At 54.1% G+C, this 26392-nt stretch overlaps 2 protein-coding genes across 8 annotated transcripts in view; both read left to right on the forward strand.

Moving 5' to 3' along the window:
• Positions 1-8303, forward strand: part of CD207 (CD207 molecule) — a 62004-nt gene extending 53701 nt beyond the window's left edge. The window contains exons 8-14 of one of the 2 annotated variants that reach the window (XR_011386545.1): positions 263-1689; positions 1790-1906; positions 3461-3835; positions 4847-4998; positions 5360-5481; positions 6853-6971; positions 7373-7491. Coding sequence is in view for 1 of the 2 variants with exons in the window: in XM_070069009.1 (XP_069925110.1) it covers positions 1614-1689; positions 1790-1906; positions 3461-3835; positions 4847-4998; positions 6853-6971; positions 7373-7523 (990 nt within the window). In the remaining variant the exon portion in view is untranslated. Of the gene's footprint in view, positions 1-262; positions 1690-1789; positions 1907-3460; positions 3836-4846; positions 4999-5359; positions 5482-6852; positions 6972-7372 lie in introns of both variants that reach the window. The other variant, XM_070069009.1, reaches the window with a different exon arrangement.
• Positions 7071-25883, forward strand: CLEC4F (C-type lectin domain family 4 member F). Of its 6 annotated transcripts, XM_070068990.1 has the most exons (9): positions 11662-11863; positions 11956-12060; positions 13461-13506; positions 13781-13898; positions 15052-15168; positions 17720-18394; positions 23882-24033; positions 24883-25001; positions 25506-25883. In XM_070068990.1, exons 4-9 carry the CDS (start codon positions 13823-13825, stop codon positions 25651-25653), a joined length of 1287 nt encoding a protein of 428 aa, XP_069925091.1. In that variant the 5' UTR covers positions 11662-11863; positions 11956-12060; positions 13461-13506; positions 13781-13822; the 3' UTR covers positions 25654-25883. The 6 variants fall into 6 exon arrangements, with proteins under 6 accessions (XP_069925095.1, XP_069925092.1, XP_069925093.1 ...); XM_070068994.1 differs by lacking the exons at positions 11662-11863; positions 11956-12060 and adding an exon at positions 7071-7368; XM_070068991.1 differs by lacking the exons at positions 11662-11863; positions 11956-12060 and adding an exon at positions 7400-7491.
• Positions 25884-26392: the final 509 nt, after the last annotated feature.

The raw sequence follows: 26392 nt of genomic DNA on the forward strand, positions 1-26392 counted from the left end.
TTCCATGTAAGGTAAAAATCACACTCGCTCTTAGTCTTGGTGGTGGAAACAAATGAGAACTCCTGGAGGCAGTGGAAAGAAGCGGTAACCTCTGGAATGCAGATCCCAGTCCATGGGCTGTGTAGAGTTCAGAGTGGAACCATGATCAGCCATCAGATTTTCCGTTCATTTGTTACCCATCTGTCCATCCACCTGTCCATCCAGTAATCTGGATTGACTTCCTTTTCTCTGCCCCTCCTTCCCCTCTTCCTTACCTTCCCAGGCGTATTCATCTGGAGTCTGGCACGGAGCAGCCTTCTCACATTTGATGGATGTCTTTGAAGCCTGACAAGCTGTACAGGAGAAAGGCCAGTCCTTGCCCGAGTTCTGGGTCAACCCCTCGCTCCCAGAGGGAGGTGGGGACAGAGAGGAAGGGAGAGCAGCTTACAGGGAGCAGGGAGGAGGACCAGAGCCTTTTTTATTTTTTCATATTTGTTTATTTGTGAGGCACAGTTGGTTGTAGACAGAGACAGACAGAGAGAGGTCTTCCATCTGCTGGTTCATTCCCCATATGGCGGCAGTGGCCAGATGTGGGCAGATCCAATGCCAGGAGCTGCTTCTAGGGGTCTCCCATGTGGCTGCAGGGGCCCAAGCACTGGGGCCAAACTCCACTGCTTTCCCAGGCTCATTAGCAGGGAGCTGGTGGAAGTGGAGCAGCCAGGACATGAACTGGGGCCCATATGGGATGCACAGGCTTGACTGCTACAGTGCCGGCCCAGAACCCAAGCCTTACATTTACACTTTGAATCTCCAAGCTGCATTTTATAAAGGGCACTGTGTCAGCTGAGATGCCTTGGTAGCAAGATGTAGAACATTCTATTGTAGTGTGCTCCTACCTGGTCTCCCTGCTTCCAGCTTCCCACACCCTCATCTCTGCTCCTCATGATCAGAGTGACTTTCCCACCACGTCCCCGTCCTTGTCTCTCCTGCCTGAAGCCCTTCGAGGGCCCCGTTTCACTCACAAGCTAGCTCCTCAATGTGACCCAAAGGGACCCTCACCAGAGCCCTTCGACTTGCTGTCTGTGCCCCGTATAGGGGAATGTGCTCATCCACCTGCAGCTCTGTCCTCTGTGCCTCCCGTGAACTCTGCGTGTTAATCCAGTGTCCTCCTCGCAGCTTATAGTGTAATTTATTGCTCACCTCCGTCTCTCCCATCAGACTGAGCCACTCGAGTGTGAGGATTGTCAGTTTGTCTGTCTTTCTGGCCTTGTGCCTGATACGGTGCCTGTAACCTGGTCTGGAGGACTCAGGATGCATTTGTGTGGTGGGTGGGCGGGTGATGGGGGAGATGGTCTTGTAAGAGAAGTGGGATGGCCTTGGGACAGGTCAGGAGAGTGGCCACAGAATGGGCTCCCAGAGGGGAAGACGGATGACTTCCTTCTGAAAGTCTAGCCCTTTGAGGAGGGGATCAAGTTGTGGCCCAGGCCAGACAAACTGTCTCAGCCAGGAACGGGGAACTTCAGGATGACAGGGAGTCTGCCATGGGACCACTTCCTGTTTCCTCCAGATAAAAAGTCCGTGGGCAGACAGGCACAGACAGCACCTGAGGGCCAGGGCCAGGGCCGGCACGCAGGATGCAGGCCGCAGACCGGGAGGCCCTGGACGCGCACTTCACCGTGGACAAGCAGAACATCTCCCTCTGGCCCCGAGGCAAGTGCCCGCCCCTGCTGGAGACCAACGGAGGGCTCTGGGCCCACGTCCTCTGTCCTTTCCTGCTCCTTCAACCCACGTTTGCTGCTTCTCCCAACAGAGCCTTCTCCCAAGCCGGCGCCGTCTCCACTGCTGAGGGAGCCTGTCTCGGTCCGAGCTGCCTTAATCTGCCTGTCGCTGGTCCTGGCCGCCTCCGTAGTGCTGCAGGCCGTCCTCTGTAAGTCCCTGGGTGTCACTGGCAGCTGCGTCCTTATCCAGGGCCAGCCAGCTTCCCGAGATCCAGGCCCCACCTCCCCTGCCTGGGCTATGGCCATTTGCCTGCTTCCTCGTCCTCCTCGTCCTCCTCCTCGTCCTCCTCCTCCTCCTCTTCACACGCGCAGCAGCAGCAGGTGGGACCCCTCCCCTGCCACTTCCTCACCCAGTCCCCCCACGCCAGCTCCAGTCCCTGGGCTTCAGAGCCCTGTGGGAGCCCTGGCAGTGAGTGTGGTTTCCTGGGTCCCAAGTGTGTCCTCAGCCCCAGCGGACCTGATGGAGAACCTGGCCCTGAAGGCTCACCAGGGCCGTCGTGCCCTCTGTGTTCTCCTGTCCCAGTGAAGACCCCGTAAGGAAGCGTCCTGCTCACATGTGCCAATCTCCATGGCTCTGCGGCTGGCAGGGCCCTCCTCCCACCCCCAGGCCACCAGAGAGCAGAGCAGGGGGCTGTCTGCCTTCTCCTGTCATAGCCTTGTGACAGATAGGGTCTTCGACCACAGCCTCAGTGCACAGCCCCCCTGCCCTAGTCTCCTGCCTCATGCCGGGCCTCTGGTCTCTCCCATGGCCTGTTCCACTGGATTCTCCTTTGAGTCTTTGCATGTGGTCCTGTCCACGGCAACCGTGCCTGTGCCCCGAGCAGAGGGAAGGTAGGTGAGTGCGGCAAGGGACGTGGACATGGTTTCATGATCTCCCTTCCTGTGCTCTCTGGAGAAGAAGTCACTTCCAGGCTGGGAGTCTTGGTGGCTGGCTCTTCCTGTGGCCTTGGAGGGCCTGTGGGCAGTGTGGGAGGTATGGTGAGGCTCAGCAGAGGGCCGCTGTGGGGTCCCGGAAAGGCTGGGGATCAAGTGGTGGGGCTCAGAGGGAATAACGGGGAGGAACAAGGGGTTGATTGGGGGCAGCCCTTTACCAAATGTGTCCTGAACACTCCCAGGACATTCAGCAGGGGTGGGCATTTAGTGCAGCCAAGAAGATGCTGCTTGGGACGCCCTCACCCCATATCAGACTGCCTGGGTGCCAGTCCTGGCCCCTCTGCTTCTGAGTCCAGCTTCCTGCTGCGGTGCCTGTGGGAGGCAGCAGGTGATGGTCAAGGGCAAGGGTTCTGGCTATCCATGTGGGGGACCCAGACTGAGATCCAGGCTCCTGGCTTCAGCCTGGTGGCCCTAGGTGTTGCAGGCATCTGGGGAGTCTGTCTATGTCTCTCTGCCTTTCAAATAAAGTGAAAGTAAATAAATAAAAATTTAAAAGAAAAAGGAAATCCAGGACTGGGTTCTGTTCCCTGCTTCTGCTTGCTTGTGGGGCCTATCTCGTGTGTTAGATAAAAAGTCTCTGCACTCTCTGCCTCCGCCAGAGTTCAGGGCACGTGCAGGTGCCCGTGGCTGTACATTCATGATTTCAGGGTGGGTGGCAGCTCCTGGGGAAGCTCGAGCCTGCTCCTTCCTTTCCTTTTATCGCCCAAACGGCACCCCTACTCCTGCCCGGGTGATGCCCTCAGCCAACCTCTTGACTTTCTCAAACCCAGATCCCTGGTTTATGGGCAGAATTTCAGACGTGAAGACTGATGCCCAGTTGCTGAAAGACCGTGTGGGTAACATCAGCTCCTTGGGCTCTGAAGTGAGGAAGAATGGTGTCGGCGTGCAGGCGGCTGGTGCCCAGATTCACACGGTGAATGCCAGCCTGGACCGTGTGTACTCTCAGATCCTGACGCTGAAAACCAGCGTGGAGAGAGCCAGCGCGCAGATCCAGATCTTGACGGAAAGTTGGGAAGAAGTCCACAGTTTAAACGCCCGAATCCCAGAGTTAAAAAGTGACTTGGATAAAGCTAGCACGTTACATGCCAAGGTCCGGGGCCTGCAGAGCAGTTTGGAGAACATCAATGAGGTGCTCAGACAGCAAAGTAAGTGACGGAAAACAGCCCTGCAAGCTGACTGGGCACCTGCGGGACCTTCTGTGCCTCAGCTATGCTGCCCCTGGGCTGGTGGTGTGAGGGAGGGGAGAGGAGGCCAGCGGGCAGGTGCTAGAAAGTTTAGAAGAGACGGGTTGGGACTGATGCTGTGGCATAGCAGGTAAAGCCTCCACCTGCCATGCCAGCATCCCATATGGGTGCTGGCTCATGTCCTGGCTGCTCCACTTCCTGAAGATCAGCTCCCTGCTAATGGCCTGGGAAAAGTAGTGGAAGATGGCCCAAGTCCTTGGGTCTCTGCCACTCATGTGGGAGACCCAGATGAAGCTCCTGGCTTCAGGGTGGCCGGGAGTGAACTAGCAGATGGAAGATTCTCTCTCTCTCTCTCTCTCTCTCTCTCTCTCCCTCTCCCTCTCCCTCTCCCTCTCCCTCTCCCTCTCCCTCTCCCTCTCCCTCTCCCTCTCCCTCTCCCTCTCCCTCTCCCTCTCCCTCTCCCTCTCCCTCTCCCTCTCTCTCTGTGTATAACTCTGACTTTCAAATAAATATACATCTTAAAACAAAAAAACAAAGAGAGGGATTAGCACCAGGCTTGGGGAAGACTTAGGGCTGTTGGGAGAAGAGCCCACAAGGACCCAGTGTGGGTTCCCACAGCAAGTTGCAGAGCATGAAAACATTAGGTCTGCCCTGGCCCAGACCTCACCCTTTCCCATTCTGTTCCTGACCTGGACCCAGGGGCTGAGCCACTGCCGTGGCCAGAGGAGAACTGCTTCTCCTTCGTGGGAAAGACAGATCCATTGTCTGTCCTCTCTCACTCTGTCCTCTTCAGTGCCAGAGGCTCCATCAGTCTCAGACTTTCAGGGCCTAAGAGAGTGTCCCTGAGTCCCTACCAGGACTCCAGGGCTCCGGAGCCAGCCCCACCCACCGCTGTCTGTGGCACCCCCTCAAGTGCCACCCAGCCTGTGAGGACACAGGGAGACCAGTGCTCACTGTGGCCCTTCTCCCCAGATGACATCCTGCAGATGGTGTATCAGGGCTGGAAGTACTTCAAGGGGAACTTCTACTACTTTTCCCGCATCGCAAAGACCTGGTACAGTGCCCAGCAGTTCTGCATGTCCAGGGATTCACACTTGACCTCAGTGACGTCTGAGATCGAGCAGGTGAGTGCTGTGCCTTCTGGGAAGGGAAGATGTTGCCAGCTGCCTCAGGGAGATTGGGCAAGATTATGCTGTGGTATCAAAAATCTCCAAACATTGATAACCTAACAATGCAAGGAAAATTTTATATATATATAAATTTATATAAAATATATATACAATTTTCCTTGCATTATATGTATTAAATATATATATACATTACATATATATTAAAGATTTATTTATTTATTCAAAAGGCAGAGAGGCAGAGGCAGAGAGAGAGAAGTCTTCCATCTACTGGTTTACTTCCTAAATGGCTGAAACAGCCAGAGCTAGGCCGATCTGAAGCCAGGAGTCAGGAGATTCTTTCAGGTCTTCCACACAGGTGCAGAGGCCCAAGGAATTGGGCCATCTTCTACAGCTTTCCCAGGCCACAGCAAGGAGCTGGCTCAGAAGTGGAGCAGCCGGAACTCGAGACTGCGCCCTTATGGGATGCCAGTGCTGCAGGTGACGGCTTTACCCTCTATGCCACAGCGCCGTCCCATATATATACAAATATAAATATATATAAATAATATATCATATTATATAATATATTAATAATCATTAATAAATATTAATATATTCATAGTATTCGTATTATAAATATATTTATAATATTACTAAATATATCCCACATATAAAATATATGAATAATATATATTTAATATATAAGTATTAATAATTATTAATAAATATATATTTTATTTATTTGAAAGAGTTACAAAGAGAGAGGGAAAACAGAGAGAGAGAGAAAGAGAAAGAGAAATATCTTCCATCTGCTGGTTTTCTTCCCAGATGGCTGCAGTGGGCAGACCAAAGCCATGAGTCAGGAGCTTCTTCCAGGTCTCCCTCATGGGTACAGGGGCCCAAGCATTTGGGCCATCTTCTGCTGCTCTCTCAGGTGTATTAGCACAGAGCTGGATAGTAAGTGGAGCAGCCGGGACTCAAACCAATGCCTGTATGGGATGCCAGCATTGCAGGTGGCAGGTTAACCTACTGAGCTCAAGGCCAACCCCGAGTTATTCCTCACTGTTCCCATCTGGTGGAGGCTCTGCCTCTGTGGCTTCTCAAGGACCTAGGGGGCAGGAGGCTTCATTCACATGTTCCCACGGTTGCTGGGGCAGGGAACGCATGCAAGGCAAATTGTGTACTCAACGTTGCAATGCTTCTGCTAGAACACCTGGCCCGTTGGCTTCCATTTCACTGGCCAAGCAGATCGCACACTGTTCACAGCTTCATGAGGGTTGGGAGGAGCCCTCTCCAGGCATCTGGCAAAAGAAAGGTTTGTCAGGAGCAGTGATGATGTCAGGTGACTCAGGACAGTCACACTTGAGGAGGGAGAAAGTGACCAGGCCACATTCACCTGGGAGGTGGGAGAGCAGAGCAGGTGATTCTCGATTCTAGAGCCCTGACCTGCAGTCCCACTCGTCCTAGACCCTTGGGTAATCATTAGGCCTCAGGCCATTAACTGATGACACCCGCATGGCCGGAGAAGAAAGGAGGAGAGGGGTACCAGGGACTTAGCACAGGTCCTGGCCAAGCCTATGCCGAGAGCCTGAGGGCTCAGGGAATGTAGCTGTTGGCACCTGGGCTGTCTTCTGTGGTCCCTGCTCTGGGGTTCAGCTGGGTTTTCTTATGCTCCAGCACCTGATTCCTAAGGAGCAGAAAGGCCCAAGCCCTGAGTTTGTTGATGGGACGAAGACAAACCAGAACTTGGGAGATGGACTCTGGGCTCTGGTGGAGGGCAGGGGGAGGCTAGGCCAGGTGTGCAGCACGGTGTCCCTGAGGACAGGTGAAGGAAACCTAGAGTCAGGGCTCAGTGGTGCCCCCTTACAGGAGTTTCTGTACAAGACGGCGGGCGGCCTGGTGTACTGGATTGGCCTGAGCAAAGCAGGCAGCGAGGGACACTGGTACTGGGCGGACGGCACGTCTTTTAACGAGGCCCAGAGTGTGAGGTAAGTCCCCCTGCACCCTCCCTCCTAGCCTGACTTTCCAGGTGGGGCAGGGCATGCAGGTGGTGGGGGAGGGGGCCGGGGGGGGGGTGCTTCCCTTGAGTGCAGGATTGCTGAGTCTTCCCTACTGAGTGGCTGTGGGGTGTGGGGACTAATCTGTTGCCTTCCACTCAGCGTCATCAGGGACCCTAGCCCAAGTCTGGGGCTGGAGAGCAGTGGTCCGTGTAGGCCCTGGCTAGGGCCTGGTTGGAGATCTTACCAGCACCTTCCCTCTGAGGCTTGGGTGCAGAAATCCATGCCAGCAGTCAGCCAGGAGCAGAGCTGGTGCGGAGGGCGCACGTGCCTTTCCTAGGGAGAAGCTTTGCAGCTGTAAATCTGTCCTGCTGTGCTCTTTCGCTGGGTAGGTTCTGGATTCCAGGTGAGCCCAACAACATGGGGAACGGCGAACACTGTGTCAGCATCAAGGTGTCCTTGCTTCAGTCCTGGAACGATGCCTCCTGTGACGATAAGCTGCTCTTCGTCTGTAAGCGGCCCTACACCGCGGCAGGACCCTGACGAGCCCGCCGCCGGGCTCCCTCTGCGCTCCCAAGCTGTCCAACTCTTAACAAACGCCTCTGTCTTCCCCAGACTCCAGGATGCCTTTGCACCTCTGTTGTTCTTGCTTCACGATTGTTGCAAAGGCATCCTGGTGCCCGTCCACCCCGCCTGGGGAGCCTCTAAGCCCACAGGGGCAGTTGGAGTAGAGAGAATTTGGGTTGAGCGGGAGGGCAGGTGGAGAGAACATGCTAGTTCACACGGCCTCGGTGAGCTGAGTAGGACCTGCAGTCCGGGGCCGCGCTTGGCTCCCTCGTGCCTTCAGAGAAGCCTCAGTCTCATTGCATAAAATGAGGCCCAGGATCATTCCCCACGCTGCTACCCAGGGCTTTTCCTGGCAGGTCCCACACCTTCTTGTTTGTCTGCTTGGGAGTGCCGGTGGCTGCCGGACGGCGGTGTTTTTGACAGCTCTGGCCCTGCCGTGTTCCCATCGCCTTCTGCATCCACATCCTCCAAAGGCTGAACTCCTTCTTCCTGGGGAAGTGCTAACCTGGCTCAGGGCAGGTGCCGGGCCAGCCCTTCCACCTCTCCCCACCACTCACTGAACTCTGATGCAGGCCCCGCCTTCCACCATCCTCCTGGGCCCAGCCCCTCTCCCTCGCCAGTCTGGGCATCCCTTGTCCTCCTCTTGCCTTGTAGCTGTTGGCACCTGGCAATGGCAGGTGCACCTTCAGTGCCTTCCAGAGTTCACTTCAAGCTTTCTTTAGAATAAAATGCTGCCTGGGTGAAGGCCTCTCTCCACCTCTCTGCTTTCCCATTCCTGTTGCACACACAGGTGAATGCGTGGGGGAAGACAGTCCACTGTGTTAGACATAAAGTTCTGGGGTATCCGCAGGAAACAGGGGTGAGGTTGGAAATAACAAGGAGGAGAACAGGCCTGGCCTTGGGAATGCCACAGCATGTGAATAGCACCCGTCTCCAGCTTTTATTGAACTCAAGTAGAGCAAGATTGACAGCATCACGGCCTTGGGTGATCTTCCTTCCTGGGTGATCACTGGGTGGTGCTCTGGCTTTATTGCCACGATGGAACCTTATCTCACACCCTGCTCACAGGCATTGGTTCCAAACCCCAAGTTCAGGAGCTAAGGCAGGGACCAGGGAGGGGCTGCCCCAGACAGGAGGGGAGCAGAGAGAAGCAGGAAGCAGCACATGTGAGTGCAGGGTTGGGCTCAGCTGGGCACCCCTGGGAAAGGGCACTTTCCTTCCACGTCTGTGACCAGCAGTGAGGTGTCCTGGGTGTACAGGGGCCAGAGGTGAGGGCCCGGACAGGTGTTGGAAGTCTTGAAATATTGTGTGCTTCTGTGACATCTCTGAGCGTCACAGGCCACAAAGACCTATCTCAAGTTCCCTACTCTCCCCAGATATGCCTCACTCCGCCCCAGCACCTGGCTAGCTCCCTGCCACCTGCATGTTGGAGTTACAGAGAGGGAGGGAGAGATGGTGGGAGAGATCTTCCATCTGCTGGTTCACCCCTGAGATGGCTGCAATGGCCATGGCTGAGCCAGGCAGAATCCAGGAGCTTCTTCCAGTTCTCCCCATGTGGGTGGTAGGGGCTCAAACACTTGGGCCATCTTCTGCTGTTTTTCTCAGGCCACTTAGCAGGCAGATGGATCAGAAGTGGAGCAGCTGGGACTTGAACTGGTGTCCATACGGGATGTTGGCGTTGCAGGAGGTGGCTTAACCCACTGCACCACAGCGCCGGCCCTCTGAAAGGAGATGCTTTTTTCTTGTTCCATGGGAGTATAGTGTAAAAGGATTACCCGGACCTTTCTGAGGGAGTGACAGTAAAGTAAGCTGAGCCTTGAATGATGAGAAGACTTTAGACAGTGAGTTGGAGTGCAGGGCAGAGATGAAGAAGGGAAGAAGGAACAGAAAATGCAAAGAGCACAACACGTGGAATGAAGCAAGGGTAGGGCAGCTCGCGCGGGACTGCAAAGTCACATGAAGACTTTGGATTTTATTTAAAGCACAAAGGAAGCCGCTGAATGTGTTTTAAACGCAGGAGTGACTGCCGTGTGGGATGCCCCCAGCCTGTGTCTCTGTGCCCAGCAACAGGGACAGGAAAAAGCAGTGGGTGTGACCCAGCTGTGCAGTGGTTCTGTGCTCAAAGTAGAAAATGCCCACTTCTTCCTCTGTGGCCAGGGAACAGAGGCCACGCTGAGTTCTCTTTCCTGGGGGCAGATGTGTTCCTAGGGCTCCTGGGGGCTCGGGTCCGGGGAGGGGGCTGGGGGAAGCCAGGAGGGCTCTGCCCCTCTTCTGGCCCCGACTTCTCTATTCCAGCTGAGCAAGGGATCCCAAAGTTCTGCTTTCGAGCCTCGTCCAGTGTCTGGGCCCTGGGAGGAACTAGCTTCCGAGAGGTCCAATGCGGCCCTTCCTGTGTGTGGGGAAATGGAAACCAAGACAGGCTCCTCTTCTCCGCCAAACCCCTGGGTCTCTGATAAGGGCTTTGGGGAATGGGACGGCACCTCCTGCTGCCCCCATCCCAACTGGAAGAGAAGGGCTTGACCGCAGGTGCCAGTGAGATTTTAGCCAGAGCTGTTGACTGGCCCAGAAATGGCACCTTCAGACTCAGTGTGGGGAGCAACTGGGAGCAACTCGGACTAGACTAAGTTACTGGAATTAAGACTTATTCTATGCATCTGCTCTCCCACAATATGGCACTGGGAGAGGAGGAAACAACTTCTACCCAGCTGCCTCTTACCAACTTGACAAGCTGCAGGACCTGCTCCTGATTGGAGGAGAGCAGCGTACTCGGCGTGTGGGTAGCAGAGTTGGGATTGGTGGAAGAGGACTATAAAGGAGGAGAGAGACAACATGCACCAGGAACATCTAAGGGGAACATCTATCTGAAGGAACACCTGTGCAGCCCCCGAGAGAGCTGGCTGGCGGTGTGCTGCTCCCCCGCGGAAGTGGGGAAAGTGGCTGGGGGAACCGCCCTTCCATGGAGGTGGAAGGGTCGGTAGCCAACCCGGGAAGAACCAGCAGCAAACCCGGGGAGGGCCGAGCAGACAAAAGAACAGCACAGGGTCCTGTGTCGTTCCCCTACGAAGACGGGGAGCGACACTCAGTTTCCAGTAGATAGGAGGAAGGAGGCCAGATGATGGTTGCTTTGTGCCGTACACACTGTATGTCTCCTGTGCACCGCTCACACCCCCCCCCCCCCCATGCACAGTGGCACACACGGGCATGCACATCCACACAGCATCCTGAGCTGGGTGAGGACCCACACCTCCGCCCCTCTGCAGATCAGCTACTGGGAGAGCTGATTGCTCACTGGGCTCCCCCCGGCCACGGCTGCCCTCTTGGCCTGTCTCAGAGTGGGTCGCTCTGCCACTGGAAATGGTCAGCAGCCTTTGTAGTTAGCATCCAGGAGCCCATGGGAGGCTGACTCCAGCATTTGTGAAGATGTTGGAGGAGCTGATATCGTAGCATAACGGGTGAACCTGCCTCCTGCAAGGCTGGCATCCCATATGGGAGCACCAGTTTGTGTCCCAGCTGTATCAGTTCTGTTCCAGCTTCCTACTAATGCACCTGAGAAAGCAGCACAAGGTGGCCCAAGTGTCCTGACATCCATGTGGGAGACCCGGATGGAGTTCCTGGCTCCTGGCTTTGGCCTGGCTCAGCCCCAACCATCCTGGCCATTTGGGGAGTGAACCAAAAGATGGAGATCTGTTTCTCTCTCTCTCTTTCTCTCTCTTCCTCTCTCTTCCTCCCTCTTTCCCTCCCTCCTTCCCTCCCTCTCTGTCATTCTGCCTTTCAAATAAATCAACAACACCAATCTTTTTAAAAAAGAGGGAAAGATGATATAAAAGATGATATAAAAGAAAGATGATATAAAAGATGATATAAAAAGAAAGAAAAAGATATCGGAATGGAATTTAAAAACTGAGAGTGAAAATGGGGACTGAAACCCAAAAGCAGTGCAGCTGGTACAAGATGTTGCAAGGCTGACTGACAGCTTGTCAGAGCTGCTGGAGTGGGTGGCTAATACATAGGCTGTGTCCACTTCAACGAGATGGGGCTGTCTGAAGTGAGGGGGGAGGGGAGCCCCGGGGCAAGAGACTGCCCGGGGTGGGGGGGTCCCCAGAACTGACTGTGGGGACCTGGGCTCTGGTGGGGGCTCTGGTGGGCTCAAGACGTCAGGCTCCTGCTCGGCGCTGCCCTGGACCCAGCCTTCCTGCTCTGCTCATGCTGGGCCCTGGAGCAGAATGCTTCCACCTGGAAGTCTCTTGGTCCTCACAGGAGAGCAACACCTGGGCCCCAGTCTTGTCCCTCAGCTTCCTCTGAGTCCTGAGAACCTGGTAAGCCGGGAGGAGGGGGTGACATCTTGGATCAGCTGGGCCCTGCCTGGTGCATTCTGACTCCACTTCTGACCCCAAATGTGATTTCCCAGGCTACCTGCTGACTCTCCGACACCAGCGGGGCATCCAACAATCCAACTTTTTGTGTACAGTAACCCCCGAGGCAGATGGCCCTGATGAGCAGCTCTGTCGTCTAGGTGAACACTTCAACCTGGCAGACTACAAACCTGGGGGTTCCCATGACACCCCCTCAGTGTCCAGATTAACTGGAGCAATGCAGAGAACTCAAGAAAACACTAGACCTACCATTCAGGTTTGCCACAAGGGGTACGGGCAGGTGAAGAGGCTTCAGGGCAAGCTTCAGAGGGATTTCAAAAATTCTTGCACCGAAATAAACTGATCTTTTAATTCCGTTTTACATGAGCTTTTTGAAGTTCTTTTGCTTATTTTTATTTATATGATTCATTTATTTATTTGAAAGGTAGAGTAACAGAGACAGAGAGGCATAGAGAGAGAGAGAGAGAGAGAGAGAGAGCGAGCGAGCACAATCTTCCATTTGCTGGTCTACTCCCCAAATGCCCACAACAGCCAGGACTGGTCCAGGCTGAAGCCAGGAGCCAGGATCTTTATCCTGGTCTCCCATGTGGGTGCTAGAGGCCCAAGTACATGGGCCATCTTCTGCTTTCCCAGGTGCATTGGCAGGGAGCTGGATCAGAAGCAGAGTTTGAGCCTAGGCTCAAACTGCTGCTCCAATATGGGATGCCTGCATTGCAGGTGGTAGCTCACCCACTGTGCCACAATGCCAGCCCCTATTTTTCTAACACTACCTCAGTCCCTTTCCTGTAATCCACTTGAGAGGATCTGAGTGGCCAGTGAGTCACCATACCCTCTTCTCTGACTTGCAAACACCTGCTACACTGCCCCCCTCCTTTTTGAAAATATTTATTTATTTGGAAGGCAGAGTGAGAGAGAGAGAGAGAGAGAGAGAATCTTTCTGCTGGTTCACGCCCCAGATGACTGCAATGACTAATGCAGGGCTGGACAAGGCTGAAGACAGGAACCAGGAGCTTCTTCCAGGTCTCCCACATGGGTAACAGGGGCCCAGACACTTCGGTCATCTTTTGCTGCTTTTCCCAGGTCATTAGCAGGAAGCTGGATTAGAAGTGGAACAGCTGGGACCCAAACCGGTGCCCATATGGGATGCTGATGTCAGAGGTGGTGGCTTTATCTGCTATGCCACAGTGCCAGCCCCATCCCTTTTTAAATTTTTTATTTGAGAGGCAGAATTACAGAGAGAAGAGAGAGGGAGAGAGAGAGCATGTGTCAGGATTGGGCCAGGCTGAAGCCAAGAGCCAGGAGCTTCATCCAGATCTCCCGTTGTGGGTGCAGGGACCCAAGCACTTGGGGCATCCTCCACTGCTTTCCCAGGTGCATTAGCAGGGATCCGTATTAGAAGCGGAGCGGATAATTGCATTGCACGTGGTAGTTTAACCTGCTACACCACAGCGGTGGCCCTAACTGTCCTTTTTACTTCAGAGAGATGGGGGTAGGATTAAGGGTCAGCCACACTCACGCACTTGCTTTCTTTGCAAAGCAGAGGCCCACATGTGCCACGGTGGCCAGTCCCAGCACCCAGAGAGCAGGTGAGTGACCCTGGAGCACAGGCTGGTGGGAGCTCTGCTGGTCACGTCTAAGGTTGGGATGATGGCAGATAGGGAGGAGCTCATCGGAAGAGGAAGTGGAAGAGGATGGGGCTCTGGACAGATGTGAGCCTTGGAGCCCTGAGGGGAGGAGCCATACTGGGGTGTTTCTGCAGAATCAGCAGGGGGTGGGCAGAGCCTGGAGGGTGGGCAGGACCCCATCAGAAGCATATAAGGCCGGTGTCTCAGCTGTGTGCCCCCTGCTACTGGCCTGCAGGACAGCCCTTCTGGAGCCGGCGGCTGGGAGCAGCATTGGAGGATGAAGGACATGAAGATGAGCAGTGACACAGTCCGCTTCTGCACAGATGACCAGGGTGTCTTCCTGAACCCCCAAGGTGAGGACGCTGGGCCTGGCCCACCCCCAGTCAGGGACCACCAGCCTGCTTGTCCCCCAGCCCCCTGCCCTTTCTCTGAGCCCAGCAGGCTGGAGCTGGCCTCCTCACTGCCTCAGCCTGTGGAGCGAAGAGGTAAGGGCAGGAAAGGAGCCAGGCAGAGGAGGGGGGCCCAAGTGCAGCTCAGAGCCAGAGACGCCACCATGAGGGCTCCCCAGACCCTCTCCCTCTGGGACAGCCACCCGATAAGGGAAAGCAGGTGGACTCTGAATTCAGATGGACCTGGTTTTGGTTTATTTAATTTATTTGAAAGGCAGAGTTACAAAATAGGGAGAGACAAAGAAAGAGATCTTCCATCCTCTGGTTCACTCCCCAAATGGCTGCAAGGGCCTAAGCTAGGAGCCTGGAACTCCATTTGCACTCCCATGTGGGTGCAGGGGCCTAAGCACTTGAGCCATCTTCTGCCATTTTCCCAGGCCATTAGCAGGGAGCTGGATGGGAAGCAGAGCAGTTGGGTCTTAAATTGGTGCTCTGGTATGGAATGCCAGCTTTGCAAGTAGTGGCTTAATCTGCTGTCCTACGGAGCTGGCCCCAGGTGGACCTGGTTTTGAACCCCAGCTCTGCACCCTGGTGAGGCCCTAGGGGCTCTGAGCTGATCACTCCTTGAGTGGGTTTCTCTGAAGACCCTTTGTTTCTATCCACAGTTCCCAGCATGTTCAGGCACAGTCCTTGTCAGGTCATTCTGGATGGAGGCTCTAGGACTGACCTGTGCCAGCCTCGGGGAGGGGAGGTAGCAGTGCCACCCAAAGGGCTGTGACTTTCGCTCTGGTCAGGATTCGTGAGCAAGACTGGCCTTGAGTCTCCAGGGTCAGGGCTCCTGCTCTGCCCTCTCCTCTTTCTCTCTCCTACCTTCCTCTCATTTTTCTCCTCTCACTCAAGCCACATCTTTGTTGCCTTTCCCTCTGAGCCACATTCTGTGTCCCGTGTGCCTCTGAAAACTCCTGTAGATGCAGAGGGCCACGACAGCCCTGGGGAACGGTCAACATGGCTCCTTCTGTCTTCTCTATGAGCACCTGATGACAGGTGCAGCAGGAGACTGAGTCAGAGCCAGCCCACCCAGCACCCTCTCATCCTGGGCCCTGGCTTCTCCCTGCAGGAGTGGACTCCATGGCAGTGGCTCCTGCAGCCCTCAGGATTCCAAGGCACCTTCAGGCCACCTTGGCATTCGTGGCTGTGGCCGTGGTCTCTTCTCTCGTGGCCCTCTTTGTGGTGGGTAAGTCCCCAGATGACCCAAGCCCCGCCGACTCCCCTTGCACAGAGGCCCAAAGGGCCCCAGTGTACTTTCTCCAGGTCTCTCTGCTCCTGAAGGGTCTGTCTCCCTGTTCCCAGGCCCACACCACACAGAGAAGCCATGGAGCTCAGGGGAGTCCCCCAAGACCTGGGACTCATGAGGAACACTTTGAGAGGGTCCTCAGTGCCCACTCCCTCCTCCTGGAACCCCAGGTGGGCCTGGGGCAGCCTGTTCTCCCAGGCTTGGGGTTGGAGTTGCGCTGACCCAGGAATGGGGTGTCTCAGCCCTGTACTCCAAGGACCTGTGCCGGAGGCCCCAGGCTTCAAGCCACACTTCTGTGAGACAGCTACTGGGCAGTTACCTGTGGGGCCCCACAGTGAGCAGCCACGGGGTGGTGGAGGAGGTGGGAGGGAGCGAAGGTATTCAGATGCCCAGACCCTGGGACTAGCTTCTCCCCAACCCTCCTAGGCACCTAAATGGGTTCCACTGTCCTCACAGTAAGAAATATTTTGTTCAAAAATGATAACTGAATTGAAGTATAATGGGCACATAATTTAGTACACACATTTAAAGCATACAGTCTGGTCAGTTTTGAAGTATGTATATGCAGTGACTGTCACTACCATCAAGATAACAAACAGATTTGTTATCCTGTACCCCCAAATGCTTAAATGTAATGCTACCTCTCCCCTGTTCCCCTCCACCCATGCACCCACGGCTCTGCTACCATAACTGCAGATCAGTCTGCTTTTTCTAGCGTTTTATACAAAAGGGATCATGTACTACGTACCTTGTTTGCCTTTGCTGGTCATATGATTTGTACTTTCTTAGTCTCTGACTTCTTTTTTTAAAGATTTATTTATTTATTTGAAAGCAGAGATACCGAGACAAGAGGCAGAGAGAGAGAGAGAGAGAGAGAGAGAGGTCTTCCATCTGCTGGTTCACTCCTCAGAGGGCTGTAACGGCCAGAGCTGTGCCAATCTGAAGCCAGGAGCCAGGAGCTTCTTCCCAGTCTCCCACATGGGTGCAGGGGCCCAAGGACTTGGGCCATCTTCTACTGCTTTCCCAGGACATAGCAGAGAGCTGCGTCAGATGTGGAGCATCTGGGACTTGAACCAGTGCCCATGTGGGATACTGGCAATGCAGGCAGAGGCTTTACCTGCTACACCACAGTGCTGGCCCCAATCCCTGACTTTTTACACTTGATCTTAGCCAAAAGACTGAGAAATGATTGACTTTTTATTCTCTTCACCAGATCTCAGTTTTTATAATCTAATTTACCAAAATCTTTTCTCTCATAGATTGTGCTTTTGGTCTGGTATCTGAGAAGTCTTCACTTAATCCAAGTCCACAATGACATTCTGCTATGTTTTCATAGCAGAATGTCATATTTTACAGATTCTGGTTTTACCTTTAGGTCTGTGCTTCATTTGGAGCCCCCCCCCCTTTTAGAGATTGCCCCCTTTTTCATGAACTGCTTTTGTACCTCTGTTAAAAGTCATTGTGTGAGTCCACTTCCAGATTCTGCATTCTGTTGTCTTGATTCATTCACTATCTTGATAAAGCAAGATCTTTGGCTGGCCTTCGCACACTGTCAAGGGCCACTTGGCATTTGGCCTAGCCCACTAAGATGCCTGCACCCACACTGGGGTGCTCGGGTTCAAGGCCCGGTGTGGGGTGAGGAGCAGTGTGTTCGTGCTGGTGAGTCCTCCTCCCTGCTCTGAGGGGAGGCTGGGCTCAGCAGGGGACCAGGTCACAGTTCATGAGGATGCTCGCAGGTGGGGCCGGAGGACAGGCCTTGTGGCAGCGTGGTGCTGCAGTCTCCCTATCTGGCCACCGTGACCAAGGCCTTTCCTTCAGGTCCCCCACATCCTCAAACTGCTCTGCAGGGATGCTGGGGTGCTGCTGGCCCTTTAGAAGACCATTCCAGCTGCGGTCCAGTGTCACCTGCAGGGTGTGGCTTCCTCTACCCCAGCCCTGGGGATCACAGTGCTTCCACCCAGGGCACAGATTTTGCTTTATTTCCTTTTTTCTTTGTGTTTTTTTCACCCCTGAAGTTTGTGATGGGAAAATTCAGGTTTGTGGTCTGCACAGCTTTTAGAGGGTGACAGTGGTGACCCACAAGGTTTCATGCTTGTACAAATGTTCCCTAGGACTCAGTGTGTGCCTCATTGCTACCTGTTTGCTTCCTCATCATGATCCATGGATATTGAGACCTCAGTGGAATTAAGCTGCAACAGCTCCAAATGATAGAATCAGTTGCTTTTGGGTTGAGCAATTACCCAATCCCTACCAACATCCCCGTCAGGGGCAGCTGGTCTGCGGGAGGCCAGCATCTCAATCCTTCGACCCCTTTGTCCTTGTGTGATAGCTGTGCTTCGGCCACCACCTCAGCTGGCCTGTCCCTGGGTCTGCTGCCTGAGGGATTCTCAGAGCTGCACCTGCACGGTTCCCTGGAACGCTCTGGTTAGCACATTCACTGCTTCCCTGATTAATGGTCTCTTTGGCTGCCTTCTCCACTTCTTCCCTCCAGATCACTGCATCTTTGGAGAGATAGACGAAGTAAAAGAGGCTTTTCAGATGTTTAAAAGCCACATGGAGAATTGCAGCACCTCGCAAAGGGAGATCCAGATGCTGATGTGCCGAGTGAATGACGTCAGATCTCAGCTGCGGGTGCTCTGCGGCGACTACCCAGGAAACACCAGCACTGATGTGCAGACGAAGAAAGGCTCCCTGTGGGCCACCAGCGTGGACAACACCAGTGCTGAGATCCAGGTCCTGCGAGGCCACTGGGAAGGGGCTGCCAGTGACATCCACTTGTTGAAAGGAGAATTGGAAACTGTCACTGCCCAGACCCGGCTAGCAATTGGCCATCTAGGTCAGATAGATGGTCAGTTCCAAGTGCTAAAGGCACAACTGGAAGATGTCAACGGCTTAAATTCCCAGATTCAGGTGTTAGGTGGTCAACTGAACAATGCCAGCAGAGAGATAGAGACTTTAAGACAAGGGATGCAGGCTGCTGAGGCCCTGGGCTCCAAGACCCAAGCATTAGAGAGTGGCCTGAAGCAGGCCAGTGCCGAGATCCAGAGGTTAAGAGGGGACTTAGAGAGCACCAGAGCTCTCACTGGGGGCCTCGCGGAGCAGCAGAGTCGCCTGGAGACCCTCAGTGCCGCAGTTGCTTCCCAGGAACGGCTACAGAAGAACCAAAGTGAGTGTGTGTGCATGTGTGCATGCGTGTGCGCGCGCATGCGTGGGGTTGGTTTGGGACGGCTGGCTGAGGAGTGACAGCCTCACGGGAGGATGGAGTTTCCTGTCCCTTTAGTCTCTCTGCTCATGCAACATGCATGTCCCTGGGGAGGAGCGTGGGTGCAGGAGAGGGGACCACATCCAACAAAAATAGGCTCCAGGGCCCCAGGCAGCATTGAACACGGCAGAGGGCAGCATTCGTCCTGGCCAGGGCGACAGAATGAGCGCTTGGGAAAGCATCTGTACGTGGTGAAGGTGCATGATAACGATGGTGTGGGCTGGGGGCCACACAGCCCTGGTTCTGACTTCCCGCTGTCACAAAGGCTGTGTTTGTGAGTTGCTCACCATCTCTGAGCTTCACTTTTTTTGTTTTTAAGATTTATTTATTTATTTGAAAGGCAGAGTTACAGAGAGGAAGAGGCAGAGAGAGAGAGAGAGAGAGAGAGAGAGAGAAAGAGAAAGAGAGGAGAGATCTTCCATCTGCTTGTTCACTCCCCTGATGGTCGCAATGGCCGGACTGTGCCAATTCGAAGCCAGGAGCTTCTTCCAGGTCTCCCATGAGGGTGCAGGGACCTGAGGACCTGGGCCATCTTCCACTGCTTTCCCAGGCCATAGCAGAGAGCTGGATCAGAAGTGGAGCAGCCAGGACTCAAACCGGTGCCCATAAGGGATGCTGGCACTGCAGGCAGTGGCTTTGCCCGCTACGCCACAATGCCAGCCTCTGAGCTTCACTTTTCTCCTGCGCAAAGTGGGGATAGTAATATCTGCTTCACCGTGAGGAGCAAATGAGCTAACTCATGGGACGCATTTAGCGACATCCGGCGTTCATGGGCTCACTTGATGTTTCCTGAGAGGCTGCGTGCGATGTGTCAGGTGTAAAAGTGAGTGAGCCGTGCCATCCACCCCAGGGGCAGCTTTCAGGCTAGTGGGGCATAATGGCAGCAAAGCCACACAGATGCTGTAAGGGGCTAGGGACTGGGACAGGGAGCACGGAAAGACAGGAGAAGGAATCTGCAGGGGTGGGGAGAGATCTGTGGGGCAAGGATCCAAAGATGCTTGGCTGAGGGGATGAGCCCTGCGGGAAAGGTAGACATTCTCCACCAGACAGGGTTAGAGAGCAATACGTTTGCAGGCAGGGAGACACAAAAGCCTGAGGTTCTGGAAACTTCTGGCAGTGAACGTGGGCAAGAGGATTACTGGGTGATGTGCAGACTGGAAGCACAGCAGACAGGGGGCAGAGCAGTGGCTCTTGCCACTGTTTCCAACATACATATGGCACGGAATTCATGCAAAACAAAGCTTTCACACCTGCTAATGGGTTGGTGGGTGTACTGGGCCGGCAGGCCAGCCCGGGGAGACACAGGCTGGAGGTGGACAGTGGCTGGGCTTGGGCCTCATCCTCCAGGAGATGAGGAACTACCCATAGGCATCAGGGAGAAGGGCGACCGAGTGGAATGAGAGGAAGAGAGTGGCGCGATTCGGGCGTGTCTGAGATGCTCTGGGGAGACCCAAGGATGTGCGGCACTCAGGATAGAGGACAGAAAGGCGGGAAAACATTTGTGCTTCTATGGGAATTTCTGTCTTTTCCGCGGGAACCCACTGCTAACTAGGCCCGCTCTGGGGATGTGAGAAAGGAGCCAGGCGGGAGGGGGCTAAGGATGGGGGTGGGAGGAGAGTGAGAGGAATGAAACACAGCTGAGTGTTCAAAACAAGTAGAGAGCGCTGGGGCAGTGCTGCCCCTCAGAGGCTGCTGGGGAGTGGTGTGCCGGTCCATGCTCTCAGGTTTGCAGATGGAACAGGAGCAAGGAGTTCCTGTTTAGTGCTGGGTGTTTCTGGTGGGGCAGGAGGCTACTTGATAAGAGTGAGGGAGAATGTGGAGCTGGGAAAGAAGAGGGCGGTTGGAGCAATTGCCAAAGGGATCGACTTGGTGGGCAGCACCTGGGACCCACCCGGCCTCTTTGCTGTGTCCCTAGGCTGGTGATAGCGGCCTGGAGCCTCCCTTCCTTCCTCCTCTCCTGCGCCCCTGCCCTCCTCCTCCCTTGCTCCTGGGCCTTGCTGCTGCTTTGGTAGAGACCAGTGCTTCTCCAGCATGGGGACATGCTTTATTTATTTTATTTGAAAGGCAGAGCAACAGAAAGAGACGGAAAGACAGAGAAAGTGATCTTCCATATTTCCGTAATAGCCAGGGCTGGGCCAGGCAGAAGCCAGGAGCCTGGAGCTAGAACTCCATCTAGGTCTCCCACATGGGTGTCAGGGGCCCAGGCACTTGGGCCATCTTCTGTTGCTTTCCCAGGAGCATTAGTAGGGAGCTGGATAGGAAGCCACACAGCTGATGCTTAAATATGCGCTCAGGTGTAGGATGCTGGTGTTGCAGTCAGTGGCTTAATCCACTGTGCCACACCAGCCCCTCCAAGGGGCTGTAGAATACTGATACCTGGGACTCTTCTCTAGAACTCTGGTTTGGTTTTAGGTGGTTGGGGTGGGATACAGCTTGGGCATGAAGATTTTTTTAAAAATATTTATTTTTTTATTTGAAAGTCAGAGTTAGAAGGAGAGAGAGAGGTCTTCCATCTGCTGGTTCACTCCCCAGTTGGCTGCAACAGCCGGAGCTGCGCCAATCTGAAGCCAGGAGCCAGCAGCTTTTTATGGATCTCCCATGTGGGTACAGGGACCCAAGGACTTGGGCCATCTTCTACTGCTTTCTCAGGCCATAGCAGAGAGCTGGATCAAAGTGGAGCATCTGAGACTAGAACTGGCGTCCATATGGGATGCCGGCATTGGAGGCGGTGGCTTTACCTGCTACGCCACAGCACTGGCCCCATGAAGATATCTTTAAAAGGCTCCTTAGGTGGTCCTAAAGGCATCAGGGCTAAGAACCATCTGTCTAGCTTTTTCTTAAGGAGCCAAATTGTAGTAGCTATTTTAGGCTTTTGGCTGGATGGTCTCTGCTGTTGTAGAAGTACAACAGCCAAAAACAACATGCAAGTAAATAATAAATTTTTTATAAAAAGAAGCTGTTGGTGGGCTATATTTGCCAACCTTCAGTTTAGACTCCTGATTCTCAGACTTTGGAGTACATAGAATCACCTGAAGAGCTTGCCAACCTGCAGATTGTTAAAACAATTTCACATTCAGCAGGGCTGGCACGAGCCTAAGAGTTTGTGTTTCTATCACTTTCCCAGGTGCTGCTGATGCTGCCGGTCTGGGCCCAGGCTCTGAGAACCCCTGGTGTATACACTGCCCCTCTCTTCCTGAGCCTTTGCTACTGGGTTATACTTGGGTTCAGCAGGTTGAAACTTTCACAGTCCAATCTGTGCATGTCACAGTTCTTTAGACCTTTTCTCGCTCATAGGGAAAAACCCAAACTTCACATGGGAAGTGTGTTAATGCTGGTGAACCTCCCCAGGGCCTCTCCCACCTCTGATGCTTTGAGCATCCCAAGTCGCTGTGTTGTAACATTGCTCGCCTCTGTGCTTTGCTGCCTATGCTTTCCCCTGCCTGGGATGCTGGCCTCTTGGCAACCTCCACCTGCAGCTCTTCCTCATTCTTTTTTTTTTTTTTTAATTTTTTTTAGGATTTATTTTATTTATTTGAAAGAGTTACAGAGAGAGGTAGAAACAGAGAGAGAGATCTTCCATCTGCTGGTACACTCCCCAGATGGCCGCAACGGCTTTAGCTGCACTGATCCAAAGCCAGGAGCCAGGAGCTTCCTCCAGGTCTCCCACGTGGGTGCAGGGGCCCAAGGACTTGGGCTATCTTCTGCTATTCCAGGCCATAGCAGAGAGCTGGATTGGAAGAGGAGCAGCCGGGACTAGAACTGACACCCATTTGGGATGCCGGCACTTCAGGCCAGGGCTTTAACCTGCTGCACCACAGCGCCAGCCCCCTTCCTCATTCTTAAGATTCGGTTCAAGCGACATCTCTCGCAGGGTGTCCTTCCTGAGCCACTTCTCCTGCCCAGGGGAAGCAGACCGTTAGATCATCTTTTGTGCCTCTGTTCAAATGTGCACCAAGATTTTATTCACAGCATCTTCAACACATTTTCTCTCCTGTCTCATTTACAAGATCCTATGTTCCCCGAGGGCGTACATCATGTCTTAGTGTTCTTAATGTAACAGTCCCTGGGCCATAGAAGTTAAGGATTTTGCGCCCTGGATCTTGAGCAGAAGAACAAATGAATAAATAAGGAGCACCTGTGTCTCTAATGCAAACAGCTGTGGACAGAGAAAGTTGGGCGAACAGAGAGAATCAGGGTGTGTGCTCACAGGACGAGCTGTTAGAATTTGGTCAGGCAATACCTGCAGTTACTTGGTTTAGTTCTTCTAGAAGGGTCTGACTGTGTGACCCACAGTTTATAGCTCATGATGGAAAGAATGAAAACAACTCAAGTTCATAGCAGCCAGCCTGCTGCCATTTAGGTCTCCCTTGTTAAAACTGAGCCCAAGACTCCCATCAGCTGGTCTCACAATAGAACTGCACAGGACCCATACATTTAAAGTCTGTAAATATGAACACCAATGCCATTTAACCTAATTTAAGAACAGAGAGGAGGGACTGGTGCTGTGGCGTAGCTGGTAAAGCCATGGCCTGCAATGCTGGTATCCTATATGGGCACCGGTTCAAGTCCTGGCTGCTCCACTTCTGATCCAGTTCTCTGCTGATGTGCCTGGGAAAAGCAGCAGAAGATGGCCCGGGTGCCTTGGCCCCTGCTACCCATGTGGGAGACTTGGAAGAAGCTCTTGGCTCCAGCCTGGCCCAGCCCTGGCTGTTGCAACCATCTGGGAATAAACCAGCAGATGGAAGATCTATTTCTTTCTCTAACTCTTTCAAATAAATAAATAAACCTTAAAAAGAAACAAAACACAGAAGAATTGAACCTTCTATACTGAGGGCTGCAGGCAGCACTTAGAATATTGGCAGCAATCTGAATGGGCCCACATGTAATCTGCTATGAAGAACCATCTGTATAGTGTGTTTCATTTTCTAATGTGTGAAAATAAAAGAAAAAAATGGAATTTTGTCAGGCCGAGCAGTGATGACAAGGTCCTGGAGTGGCCATGGGTGCAGGCAGCTGATGTGGGTGGAGGTGGAGTCAGGAACTGCGTGAGGCCAGTGGGTGGCTGCACTGTCTCCAGGGAGGAGGCAGGAATAGGAGTGGAGAGCACTGGCAGGCCAGAACCATGAGCTGGGAGACAGGGCAGATGGGCAGAGAGCCAGGAAGTCTAGGAAGGAGTCTGGCAGCAGGGCTGAGTTTCCCAGGAGAGACCAAGTCAGTGTTGTCGGGCTGCTTCCTGGAGTACCAGGCAGTGGGATGGAGTGCGGCCTCTCAGGCCCTGCTCCTGGAGCTCTGGGCACCAAGAATGATCTGGGCTTGTGAATCTCAGTGGTCAGCCTCAGAGAAGGTGGGAAAGTCAGCTCCTGCTTCTCTCCTCCTCCATCTTCGCTGCAGCTCAACTTCTCCAGCTGTTCCTGCAAGGCTGGAAGTTGGACAGGGGCAACTTGTACTACTTCTCTCACGTCAAGAAGTCCTGGCACGAGGCTGAGCAGTTCTGTGCATCCCACGGAGCCCACCTGGCATCGGTGACCTCTGAGGAGGAGCAGGTCAGAGCTGCACGCGGCCTGGGTCTGGTAGACTTGGCATGTGATGTGGGACTTGGGTGCTTGGGCCTGCCTGCTCAGAGGGGGTGGCGAAAACCTCCATGTCTCCACTGTCAGTGAGCAAATACTGATTGAGTTCGGGCGAGCACCTTACACTGGAGGCAGAAGCACCAAAGCACCCACTTCCTCAGTGAGCAAGGGAGACTCCCGGAGACCTGTGGATGTCGGGGGTGGGGTGTGGTGGGGGAATCAGGCCCCAGGTGCCTGCCCTTACAGTGATTTCCCACGCCCCTGCTTTCTCTCTCAGGCTGCGTTTCCAATCAGCTTGATTCAAGGTCATTTACCCCAGTGGCCATAGAGGGTCCGGGAGCAGGAGTACCAGCTTCTCTGAAGGGCCAGATACACCCGTCTGAGCCTGGGGACCACCAAAGGCAGTGCTGCCCAGATGGCCCGTCTTCCGAGGTCCCCATCAGAACTTGCCAGAGTTGTGAAAGCACCGCAATGGGTTGGGTCAATTCAGCCTGCACAACCGCCCACCCCTGGGCTCTGCTTTGTGCTGTAGGCCTGACAAAGCCCAGGCCGCCTCAGAAAACACATTCTCCTTCTGAGCGATGGCCTGGTCATTGTCCTTCATCAAGGGCTGGGCTATCTTGGAGTAGTCAGCCTGGGAAAAGCTGGGCTTTCCTGGTGGGGCTGGGCTGCTGCCCTGGGCCCTGGGCAAGGCATGGAAGGTACAGAGAGGGGGCCAGCTCTGCAGAGAAGCGGCCTTCAGGCCCCTGGGACCACAGAGACAGCCCGGAGAACCAGCTCCTCCCGCCCAGGGTCAAAGCAGAACAAAGCCTCTCTCTGCAGGCATTCCTGAGGCAGTTCACAAGCAGCCTTTACCACTGGATCGGCCTCACCGACAGCGGCATGGAGGGCTCCTGGCGCTGGACAGATGGGACACCGTTCAGCAGTTCCCGGAGCACAACGTGAGTCCAGTGCTGGCCTTGTCCCACGCACTGTCTGCGGCAGGCTTGGCTAGCGACCTTGTGTGCCTCCGTCCTTCATGTATATCCCTGCTCAGTGGGCATTACTGTCATGGGTGTGGTGTGTGTAGACACACAGACACAGCTGTGGTCCTCACCTGGACCCCTCCACAGAGGGGCTGGCAGGCAGCCTGTGAAGGGGTCTTCCCATTGTTGTGTTTCCTGTTTTCCTTATCCTATAGCCTGCTCAGGCCTGGTCCCAAGGGATCCCTTCTCCCTTGGAAGGTATTTTGGCTTCATAGAACCCTGCCCCTGCCCCCATCCCTGGATCCTCAGTAACTGAGGCAGCCCCAGCAGAGCCACCTTCTGGGCCCCCCTGGCTCCGACCCTGTCCCTATCCTGGGGCCACCAGAGCATGAGGGACCCATGTCAGTGCAGCTCGTGTCCCACCTAGCGGGGGGAGAGACACTGCCTTTGTCTAATGGAATGAAGGCCTGTTGTTCCCAGGTTTTGGGACAAGAACCAGCCAGACAACTGGCGACACAGCAATGGGCAGGCTGAAGACTGTGTCCAAATGCTGCAGAAGTGGAATGACATGGACTGTGGTGCCTCCTTTCACTGGGTCTGCAAGAAGCCCAAGGGCGGGCAGAGCTGAGGGGCCACTCTCAGTCGCCAGCGTGGGAGCCTCCTCCTCTGTGACCTCTCCTGAGCTTCTGAACTCAGCCTGCCCTCTGGGGCCTTCCATTGGCCTTCTGCACTTCCTGCCTCTGCCTCCTGGGACCCCGTGGGATCGATGAACAGCTTTCCTGGGCCTCTATATCTCCTCAGTCCAGCACAGGCCTGCAGTCAGTGGGTCCTCAATAAAGACTCTCTGTGCCAACGGAAGCTCTGTGCTGCTTGTCCCTGGGCCGGCCACCACGCTCCCTCCTCCATGGATTGCTGCTCCTTCCCTCAATGTCCTTTCTCTCCGTTTTAAGATTTATTTGAAAGGGAGAGAGAGAAAGAGAGAGGAGAGAGAAAGAGAGAGAGAGAGTTAGTTTTTTTTTTTTTTAAAGATTATTTATTTGAAAGACAGTTATAGACAGAGATGGGGAGAGGTCTCTGCTGGTTCACTCCCCATAATGATGCAACAGCCAGATGGATGCCAGGAGCCTGGAACTCCATCCAGGTCCCTCATGTGAGTGACAGGGGCACAGGCATTTGAGCCATTTTCCACTGCTATCCCAGGTGCTTTAGCAGGGAGCTGGATCAGAAGTGGAGCAGCTGGGACATAAACCAGTACTCCAATTAAGGCATTGCAAGCTGTGGCTTAACCTGCTATGCCATGAAACAGATCACTCAATGTCCCTTCTGTCCTGAAACGCCTTTATTTAAGGGCTTTTGAGCTAGTTTGT

The sequence above is a fragment of the Oryctolagus cuniculus genome, chromosome 2 (assembly GCF_964237555.1).
Source record: "Oryctolagus cuniculus chromosome 2, mOryCun1.1, whole genome shotgun sequence".
NCBI lineage: Eukaryota > Metazoa > Chordata > Mammalia > Lagomorpha > Leporidae > Oryctolagus > Oryctolagus cuniculus.